The 11,633-nt window shown below is 31.5% G+C and overlaps 1 protein-coding gene across 4 annotated transcripts in view; it reads left to right on the forward strand.

Annotated features, from left to right (window-relative positions):
• Nucleotides 1-10,228, forward strand: part of cib (thymosin beta cib) — a 45,168-nt gene extending 34,940 nt beyond the window's left edge. Inside the window, exons 2-6 of one of the 4 annotated variants that reach the window (XM_088265009.1) lie at nt 172-321; nt 3,120-3,233; nt 5,363-5,476; nt 6,245-6,358; nt 9,503-10,228. In XM_088265009.1, the coding sequence (XP_088121135.1) occupies nt 183-321; nt 3,120-3,233; nt 5,363-5,476; nt 6,245-6,358; nt 9,503-9,642 (621 nt within the window). In that variant the 5' untranslated portion in view covers nt 172-182 and the 3' untranslated portion in view covers nt 9,643-10,228. The remainder of the gene's footprint in view (nt 1-171; nt 322-3,119; nt 3,234-5,362; nt 5,477-6,244; nt 6,359-9,502) is intronic. The other 3 variants (XM_088265011.1, XM_088265010.1, XM_088265012.1) reach the window with 3 other exon arrangements.
• The last annotated feature ends 1,405 nt before the right edge of the window (nt 10,229-11,633 follow it).

The following is an 11,633-nucleotide window of genomic DNA, read 5'->3' on the forward strand; positions in this document are numbered from 1 at the left end:
ATTTTTAATTTCTTCTTCTTCCTGATCTCCAATTCTTGTTTATTGTTTTGGTAGTCTTTGTTCTTCCTCCTTTCTCTCTAATTTTTCATCGTTCAAGAGTTTTACTGCCCATGTTCAGTTGTTTGGTGTGGTGTATCCTATTGATGTAATAATTGGTATTGTTTGTTCCAGAATAAAATAAAATGGCCTGCCCAGACAGCCCCTCCCTCAAGGACCTGCCCAAGGTTGCCATGGATCTGAAGAGCCAGCTGGAGGGATTCAACCCCCAGTGTCTCAAGGATGTCGACACCAACGAGAAGAACATCCTCCCATCTGCCGAAGGTCAATATACTTACGCAATATTTTATTATAATTATTAGCCTAATTTTATTTTCATATACAACCACATGCATCCCGCACTTGTAGATCTAAGCCATGTGTACATTTAGAGTTTAGAGATTCTGAATACTGCTTTAAGACAATTCGCTCACTCCTTTCAAGAACGTCATAAATCAAAAAACTTGATTTTTCAGGAGAACATTTTAAAAGTTTAAAAATATATTACAATTTATTAAAAATAAATATCAAGCCACTTATTAAACTTTTTACTGTGCAACAGATCTTTTTAGGAAAAACCTGAAGGTTTTTTCTCCATTTAATTTTTTTTAGTATATTTAAAAAAATTAGTTAAACAATACCTTTTCTTCAAAATGCAACAACAACACTTTCTGCCCAGTAGCGGGTAAATATCAAGTTAAAAATATGCCTCTTTTGCTGGGATAAAGTACATTTTCTGGGCATTCCGAAAACATGCACAACTGAAAATTGTCGATTTTTGATTTATGACGTTCTTGAAAGGAGTGAGCGAATTGTGTTACTAGTTTTTTTTTTTTACCAAGAGTTTTTGTACAATCCAAATCACAACAACCCTGAAAATCTTAATAATTTCTGGGTGATTTATTTACCTAAAATTTGACTGATTTAAAACCAATGAGAACTTTATCTTTAGTCTTAATCTTAGACGAGATGCATTATTGTATCTCTTCGCCCGCTGAGAGGTAAATAAATTCACCAAAGTTATAACAATAAGTCTATTGTTAGATGGTTGCCATTTTTTGTAACGGGAAAAATCCACCGTACTAAAATGATTTTATCTCAAAAGCCAGTCTTTTTTTTCACTCTTCATTTTCATTCAAAGAAGTTCTAGTAATCGTGATTTCGGTAGAGTATTATTTTTAAAATTTTATTTATCAATATAGTTACATTTAAAAAAATACATTTCTAATCAATACAAATCTTATAAATTTAGTTGCACTGAGCCTCATCAGAAAAGAGACCGAGATCTTGTGCTTGGAGAGGGACTTTTTTTCTTATTTTTTCATTACTTTAAAAGAAAAATCTATATTTTTTTCACCTGAAGATCCAAATGGATTGTAATTTAACTATAAGCAGTATTATTATTATTAGAAATTATTTTACAGACAGTTATTAAAAATGCAATGGGCAAATCTGTATGAAGAGTGATGCCTTTGATTTTTTACGGGTACCAACTAAACCTCAGTCAACGTATAGAAAACCTTTTTTTTCTACGTTCGTTCTTTTCACATCATTATCGACTTGGTTTACAGTACATCATGTAAAAATAAATATCCATCAATGGCTGCTTAAAAAAGGCGAAACGACTATTTTATTAAGAGTCAAATAGATTTTTTTGAAACTTTATAGTCAACTTCTGAATTCCATCATTTTCTAGTTGCATGTACCATAGTTTGGATAGGGACTTTTGTCTCCAATTGCACATATCAATCTAGAAAAATGCCACTGATATTCAGAGATATTCTTCAATATTTGACTAATGAAAATAATGGTTCTTCCTTCAAAAAATCCATTGCAATCTTTCTGTTTCATTTTTGCACTTGTCACAATACTTGAAGAATATTTCTGAGTACCAGTGTTGGCACGCCTATATTTAGTTTAAATATATTTTATTACTGTAAAATTTATTATTATTATTTTATATATTTGTCTATGTGAATGGGAGGAAAGGGGTTAGCAAGTATTGTGTCATTAATTTTATTATATTTTATAAGAATCAGTACCTTCCATATGCATATTCTCGTCCCTTTGCAATCGAATAATAGATGAAATCCCACTAAACAGCAGTAAGAACTACAAAAATTGCAATGTCCTTTCAATTGCCGCCATTTAAAAATAACTAAAGCTTTATTTTAGATGACATGTGCTTTCAATAATTATTTTTTAAAATCCCTCGGGGCTTGAATCAGCGTTTATATTCTTTCAAAGATTTTGACGTTCAAAGCTAACTGTGCTTGCTTTTTCTCTAAATTCCTCACAAATCTTAGTGTGTGATTTTTTTAAAAACAATTGTGGATAATGTTTCGTTAGGTCATTTTTTTGCGCTTTTGTTTCCAAAAAAATTAAAGTGGAGCGTGGTCTTATAAACTTTCGCATTGTATTTTCTTTTAATCTAAAAATAAAATACATACCTATAAAAATACAGGCTACAAGAGAAACCAATCGTATTTTTTTATTATTTTAAAATGAAATCGGTTAAAACAATTAACTGCAAAAAAACATCCTTTGCTAGCAGATATGGTTTTTTTTGTACATTATTATTATTATATTATTATAACCCTTATCCGCAACCAATGGTGCATAGGGCACTGCATCGAATCGATGCAGTGTTTTATGGATCATTACTTACATGAAGGCAAGGTGATCACTCTCACGCTTCAGTTACCAGTCCAGGGTAATATGAAAATAAATATTACAGTGTAAAATCACTAATATTTATGTTCACCCCCCTGGGAATCGAATCCGGGACCTCCAGCACAGTAGCTTAACACGCTGACCATTACACCACGGAGGCGGACAAAAGTTTTTTTGTACAAAGCGTTAAAATTTTCTTAACTTAAACAAGTAAACAAATCAATTTTGTTATCATCAAACAAACAAGTTCCACGCATTGGAAAGTACTGATTTTATTTTCTCAAGTATTTCTATGTATTTATTTGTGTTATAACATTGTATTCTAGAATGTATATTGTACATATATATTCTATAGCTATAGTATTGTCTTTCACTCTGCATGTTGGTTGGATGGAAATATTCCACATTAGATGTTGCCCAGGAGAGACTGCACTGTGATATCCTAAAGGGTGTGGAGACTTTCCAACCCTCCTCCCTCAAAAGGGCAGACACGCAGGAGAAAATTGTACTCCCAACTGCACAAGGTAGGAATCCCCCTTCGTAGTGGGCTAACGAGACACTTCTAACCTAATATCATTGGTATGATGTACAAAATTGTAAATGGCCACTGGTATGATGTACAAACTTGTAAATTGACATTGGTAATATGTACAAAATTGTTAATGGACATTGGTATGATGTACAAAATTGTTAATGGACATTGATATGATGTACAAAATTGTTAATGGCCACTGGTATGATGTACAAACTTGTAAATTGACATTGGTAAGAAGTACAAAATTGTTGACATTGGTATGATCTACAAAATTGTTGACATTGGTATGATGTGCAAAATTGTCAATGGACATTGATATGATGTACAAAATTTTAAATGGCCACTGGTATGATGTATATTAATGGATCATTCTTGGTCAGAAATATAATATAAATTTGTACTACTGCAAGACAATATTGGAATTTTAAGGTAAATGGATTTGAAATTTCAAGTCTGCGTTTTAAATCAAAAAATCTGTGTATTAAACTAAAGGTTTATTCACAACATTTTGAGTGTGTCAAAATAATTGTTCACAAATCTGGGATTTCTCTACTTAGGAGTTATTTTTACATTTTTTCGACATAACATAGATGTAGAGGAATATGGATGTCTAGGTATTTACTGTATTTACCTTACTTCTATATTCTTCTTCATATACATTGAGATGTCAAAAAAAATGTAAACATTTTTTCTCTTATATTTTAAATTTCGTTTCGACTTAACTAAAAACATAAGATTTTACATGATCTTACATACTACATATGGTATGTATTTCAAACCATGATAAAAACTGTAATTTTTCAGTCGTATCAATGATATTTTTATTATTGCATGATCATATTTTATTACAATTTATTATTTTATATTTTTTATTTTTATTACTTATTAAAATGCATGCAAGTAATATTCCTAACACCTTACAGTATTTTTAATGTAGTATAGTATATTAATTTGGTTCGTCGAGATCTTCGATCGTATTGTGGACAGTATATTAAAATAATAATCGAAGTGGAAGTTTTTTCTTCTTAAATTTAACACCGACATTCTCCATAATTATTAGAGTTTTCAACGCTTGAAATCTAACCTTCAATACTACAAATAAAACACACATGACCTTTTAAAAATTAAAGGAGTTTTTTTGGCCAGTTTACATGTCATATAATGGTCAGCATGCTCGCCTACCGTTCTGGAGGTCCCGGGTTCGATTCCCAGGGGGGTTTAATAAATATAAGTGAATTTTTCACTCTAATATTTATTCAATATTACACTGGACTGGTACCTGAAGTGGAGGGCTGATCACCTTTCCTTCATGTGTAATCGATCGAGATAACACTGCGTTTATATTAAGCAGTGCCCTATGCACCATCGGGGTGCGGTAAGGGATTTATTATTATTACATGTCAAGTTTTATTCACAATAAATACTATGAACCGAGCGTTTTACGACTGACTCAGTATAGTAATATCGGCAAATGGACAAGGATGACATGATAATTTAAAATGATTTGGGTATTTTTTTCAAGTTCACCAATATTCCAGTGGCTAGTTCATAAACTAATCAAGATATAAAGCTTTTTTAATATATTAAAAATAAAATAAAAATATTTTTATTTATTTAATGTCTTCGATAATGTAATTTGATAACATGGCTTTAAAAGTAATCAATTTTGCTGTTTTGTTTTGTTAATATTTATTTTATAAATAATTTCAATTTAAAACTAACTGAATGAAAAATAACCAACATCAATAAACCATTAAAATTTAAACCATTAATATATTTATTTTAATTCCCACATTTTAAAAACTCTGAATATATCATTACTCACTAAAGTCTCCCTAAAATAAATAAATAAAATAAAAAATTACATATTATTACTCGGCAGTTTTTTTGTATTGTATTTTGGCAGTTTCTGTATTTATAGTATGTGAAACCCTGAGAAAATGTAAGTATTTACGCTTATAAAATAAATATTCGATAGGAAAATTTATCAAAAATATGTTTGTAGTGCAGTGTTTTATATATTGATACCTGGTACTATTATTTTGATTGTTTTTTTCCCCTTTTTATTTTTGCAGTAGCTTGAGTTGTTTTTTATTTGTTTTGATTTATTATTTTTAGATATGGTTGCTGAAAAAACTCAAAAAACACTTATAGATGGAATCGCATCATTCGATACCACAAGCCTTAAGCATACAGAAACGCAAGAGAAAAACCCTCTTCCCGATAAAGATGGTAATTTTTGTTGTTGTTGATATTACACTAAAAAATCAAAGTAACTCACAGCGTTCTCTTACAATGCTTTTATCTCTTTTGAAAAAAAAATCTTTACATTGTCGTCTGTGAAACTAACAAAATTATCTAACATAATCTTCTTCATTCGTGTCTACTTCACCAATTAAGTTCTTTGATGATATGTTATGAATTAATGATGCAATGGGGTCTTACTGATCACAGTCAAATTTTCAAAGTTATTTTGGTTTGATCGAGAATTTCCGTAAAAAGAATCATCGTTTCACAAAAAAAATACATGCCTGTTTTAAATTATATATATTTTTGTTGCTGTTTTGTTTTTATAAAATTTTAGTGCCCTGAGTTTTCATCCGATATTAATATTCTTACTGTTTTTTTAATGTCATTTTGTTCACATAAAAATAAATGTGTAAATCGCGTGACTACATATTTGTTGTATTTTTAAAATCCATCGCTTATTTTTCTGTTTTATTTTCATTTAATTTTATTTTGTTTTTTATTTGATTTTTTTAATTTTAACTTTTTTGTTTGTTAGTTTATTTGATTTTAAAAGCTCGTAGACATTTGTTGCTTTGAATTATTTGAATTTTTTAGATAGTTGTTTTGTTTGATTTTCCATTATGTTGACATTTTTAAGATCTTTTTGTATCCAACTTGCGACAATGTATCGTTTTGCACCCTCGACGCTTAGCACTCGCTTATCTGTCTGCATGTTCTGTGTAATTACCGCATGAGTTTTGCTGTTTTAAGTTGTGGCCGCTGAAAAGATTCACCAAAATTTATTGGACGGTGTAGAGCACTTTGATAAGGCAACCATGAAGCATGCTGAAACGGCCGAGAAAAACCCCCTGCCGCCCGTTGAAGGTTTGTAACGAACACAAAGAAAACTATTAATGAACATTGGTGTGTGTAAATCTTTAACCCTTAATCAGAAGCAGTCAGAAGGTATTTAAAAAAAGTAGACGAGAATATGTGGTGAAATTAAAAAAATTATCACGAGTTTCATCGATTCACCATTATTTATTTAAATTTACATGTATATGACAGCAAAGCAATACAAAGCAGTATAAATTCATATATGTATATTTAAAAAAATACATTACTAACAGTCTATGTATCTGTCACTATACATTGATACAATTTTTGGCGGTTGGCTTTTTCATATCATGATAGACTCGGTCTTCGTTTCCCAAATTTGTATTGAAAACAAGCAAAACACATTAGCACACAACATTAGCAAAAGCTAATAACGAAATTTTAACCTACACAAAATTTTGTCTCCCCCCCAAGTATGTATGTATTTATAAAACATAACTTAGTACATAATTGAATAGTTTTCCCCTTTGGCTAGTACCTCATCATTCATCGTTCGCTACATCCTAGATATACCCAACGTGCTGCGATAGAACCATAGTTTAGAACCATTTCCATGGCTTATTTTTTATCACCTTCTTGAAGGTTCAGGCTTCACATCATCTGACAAGCTAATTATGAATCATCCCCACAAATATCACCAATTAACCCAGCACCAAATCATAATCGTCAAATTCGGTTATAATGTGGGTTTGCAGGTGACGTATCTGACCCGCGCTCTATGATCACCGCGGTTTAAACGAATTGTCCAAAATATGATTTTTTTCTATGCAGAACAAAACATTTTAAAATGTTCTTATTATTTTTTTACATTTTTATAAAATATAAATAAAAATCATAAACAAGGCCAACTTTATATGAGACATCTTTTAGATTTAACTGTTTAAAAAATTAAACACTCTCCTTATCATTCATCGTTCACTTTGTGTATTACCATTAAAAAACACTACTCCATGACTACCAGCTTCAGAATAATCATTCCATCATCGGGTTATCAAATTGTCTATTTTAATTTAATAAAAAAAAAAATAAACCCTTATCCGCACCCCAATGGTGCATAGGGCACTGCGTCACATAAACGCAGAGTTATCTTGATCGTTTACACATGAAGGAAAGGCGATCGGCCCTCCGCTTCAGGTACCAGTCCAGGGCAATATTGAATAAATAATACAGTGAAAAAACACTTATATTTATTTGACCCCTCTGGGAATCGAACCCGGGACCTCCAGAACGGTAGCCGAGCGTGCTGACCATTACACTACGGAGGCGGACAAAATTTTAATTTACCTTATGTATATTTTTTTTACGCTGGGCGCCTTAAAACAAAAATCGCAAAAAAGACCCGAATCCGCGTTGCAAAAGACGCATTATAACCGGCTTCTACTGTAACTTTGTTATTGGATGAATGCTTAATTTTTTTCTGCTCACGTATTTTCATATTGTGCAATATTTCTTTACGAATTTAACATGCTTGTTACAATTTTTAAATTTGCTTTAATTGCGTTTTATAATAATTTATACCAATCGAGTCTGTGTATAAAATCGTTTTATTGCTAAAATATTTGATGACCTTTTGAAAAAGATTTCATTTTCCATTATTTGGCAAGAAACGCAAAATTGTTGTATGTTGCAATGTCCAATTATGTATATTTTATAAATTTAAAGGAATACTGCACTATCATGAGTTTTTATGTCATGGTGTTATGGACGTTATTAAAGAAATAGTTATCGTTATTGTTATTAAAGAAATAGAACTGCAAACATTATAAGGAATATGAATCACACATTTTACCCTGAAAATTACTGTGATTTCCAATGTTGTTTAAAATCTGTTTTATTTTCAATTATTTTTCGATTGTAATCAAAGATAATCAAAACTAAAACTTATCCAGACTACAGTCTGGATAAGTTCTGGAGTTCTGGATAAGTTCTGGATAAGTCTGGAGATTTGGCAAAGTTGAAATACATGTAATTGTACTAGAATCGAAAGATAATCGGAATCTGAAGTAGTTTGATCTTTTGAATCAACAGAAAAGTGGTGGCTTATCCAATGTTTACTTACTTGTTTGCTGATAATATCTGAAAAAGGATTCTGTACCCTATATCTAAACACCATAGATATGCAAAGTGTAGATAAATTTAGCAGTTTTGAATTTATAACGCTGTGGGTCGATCCTGAACGCTATATCTGTGTAGATAGCGCAAAGTACAGCTAAATTTAACTTCTATATTTTTGACATCTTAACATATTTATATTATTTTTGACATCTCATCAAAGATGAAGAAGAATATGGAAGTCTGGGCATTTACGGGGCTGACGACCATCTCACCAATAGATGTCTCTAGTGAAGTTCTATTGATTCAAGAACAAGGTTTCTAAATTGGTTCATATATACAGAACTTCCAAGAATTTGAGTAGTGTGGTTGTCAATAATGGGTAGAATTGGTGAATGTTACACGTGTGTAAAGTGATCACTTAAACCTACCTATGACGGTCGTCAGCCCCGTAAATGCCCAGACTTCCATATTCTTCTTCATCTTTGATGAGATGTCAAAAATAATATGAAAATAACTCCTGTAATTGGAGATAATCCAGATTTTGTGAACAAGTATTTGGACACACTCAAAATGTTGTTAACATATTTAAATGGAGAAAAAAATATAGAAGTCTGGGTATTTACACCACTGACAACCACACTACTGAAATTATTGGAACTTCTATACAATCTCATGACGCATTAATAAATCATGAAACAGTCAGTACATATGGTTTACAACGGCCATCTGTGTTGGATTGAGAAAGCTTTTATTTAGATGTATGTAAGATCCGAACCCCGGATTGTTTTTACACACTGGGAAACGCCTAAAACATGATTTAATTTTTTTATACAGCTTATAATTTGACCAGTTATTTTATTCACAACATTTTAGCCCTGTTAATACCCAGACTATGTTGAAATGACTTTTTAAAATTATTTTATCATAAAGTATACACATGTTATATATTTTGTACATATTGGCTACGGCCGTTAAAAAAGAAAATAATAAAGAAAATACAAAAAAAAGTTTAAATAAAGAAAACTCAAGAGCCCAAATTGCCAGCAGACTGTTGACTAATTGATTTATCGTTTCCAGCCATCGAGCAAGAGAAGGAGAAGCTGAATCTCATCAACGGAATCAACTCCTTCGACACCAGCAAGCTGAAGCATACGGAGACTTGCGAGAAGAACCCTCTTCCAACCAAGGACATCATCGACCAGGAGAAGACTGCGTAAATTAGTCCCAGGACTGCCAAATCTCGAGGATCACTCCCCACGAACCGAGGTCTTCGCGCAACATCCTATATAAAAATTACATTTTGTGTTGCCACTGTAATTCGTTTGATTTCTTTTAATGCGCTTCTCAGTACGAGATATTTCAATGATACCAATATATATACGTATCTATTTAAACTGTAATTGTGTAAGTCATGCGGATTCTAAGCGGATTCCTATAATTTTAAGTCAATCTTAATTATTAATTTTATTTTATCTAGCTCACAGAAAAATCCTATTTTATTAGTAATATTAATATTATCTGTGTAATCCATTTTATGAACCGATTGAAAATTAAACCACCCCATATTGTTTTGACGCCCGAATGATTTTAAAGAATACATAATTTATTTTTCTTACATTTATACGGATTTTATATTTAGTGTTTAATAAGAAATTGCTCAGTGTCAAAGATAGCCAGACGATAATGTTTATTTTGTCTCGGATTATTTTTTATCTAAAATAGCCGGAGAGAATTGATGAAAACTGATTTTTACGTCATATTATGTAGATTGGTGCTTTTTGAATAAATTTCTTAAAAAACAAACATTTTTCTTTACATTATATCATTTGATTCCTTGTTCATTGCAAATCCCTGGCATTATATAAAAGAGGACCGTCTGCATTAAACTCCGAGATAATGTGATAACGCAATATTAACCTTTTTGGAGAGATCTTCCACGTCCCAGGAGCGGTCCGGAGAATGACAGGACATAGTCCTATATAGGAAGAAGAAGAACTTACTCATTAATATTGATATCTCGACATAGATGAAGAAGAATATGGAAATCTGTGTATTATTTACAGGGTTTATGGCTGGTTAAATGATCACTTTACATACGTGTAATATTCACCATGTCCGCCTTCATAGGGTCAGCTCGGCTATGGTTCTGGAGGTACTGGGTGCGATTCCCAGGGGGTTCAAATAAATATAAGTGATTTTTTCACTCTAATATTTATTCAATATTACCCTAGACTGGTACCTGAAGCGGAGAGCTGATCGCATTTCCATCATGTGTTAACGATCAAGATAACACTGTGTTTGTATGATGCAGTGCCCTATGCACTATTGGTATGCGGATAAGGGTTTGAAGAACATTCACCATTCTACCCATGATTGACAACTGCACTTCTCAAATTTTTGGAACTCCTAAATCTCATGATACTTTTAACATCACAGGAGCCATCTATGATTTGTTTGAAAAAGCTTTTATTTAGCAGACTCTTATTTAGATGTATGCAAGATTATTTTACATACCAGGAGGCGCCTGAAAACATGATTTTAAATTTTTATACAGCTTATAATTTGACAAGATTACAATGATTTTACTTTAATATTTATTTAATATCACCCTGAACATTTCTTTAAGAAGCTAAATAGGGTCAAATAAATATAAGTGATTTTTTCACTCTAATATTTATTCAATATTACCCTAGACTGGTACCTGAAGCGGAGAGCTGATCACCTTTCCATCATGTGTTAACGATCAAGATAACACTGCGTTTGTATGATGCAGTGCCCTATGCACTATTGGATGCAGATAAGGGTAGAAGAAAATAATGTTATTACAGTTTTGTGATTTTTTTATGGTTAAAATTATTTAGTGGCATTTAGTGGCGTATATTTGTTTGCGTATATAATATTTGGCGTCAAAAACTTAAACTGAAACCGAGAAAAAGTAATGAATACATCCTAATCGGGTAACTGTAAACAGTTTTTTTGACATCTCGTTGTCGTATTTATTGTCATTCATTTGACACATCTCGAGTACCTACCCATCACTTCATAATATTTTTCATAAGCACGGGAATGTACCTACTTTGTATGATGTATTATGCTTTTGAGTTATGTTTTTTTTGTAGTCAGTGTAGGTAAGTTTAAATTTATGAAACTATAATTCTAAAAGTCAAACCGATAAATATTATTGTAGTAGGTACCTACAGGTACAATA

This window comes from Brachycentrus maculatus, unplaced genomic scaffold (genome assembly GCF_059751285.1).
Source record: "Brachycentrus maculatus isolate JH-2025_06_01 unplaced genomic scaffold, ASM5975128v1 h1tg000241l, whole genome shotgun sequence".
NCBI classification, from domain to species: domain Eukaryota; kingdom Metazoa; phylum Arthropoda; class Insecta; order Trichoptera; family Brachycentridae; genus Brachycentrus; species Brachycentrus maculatus.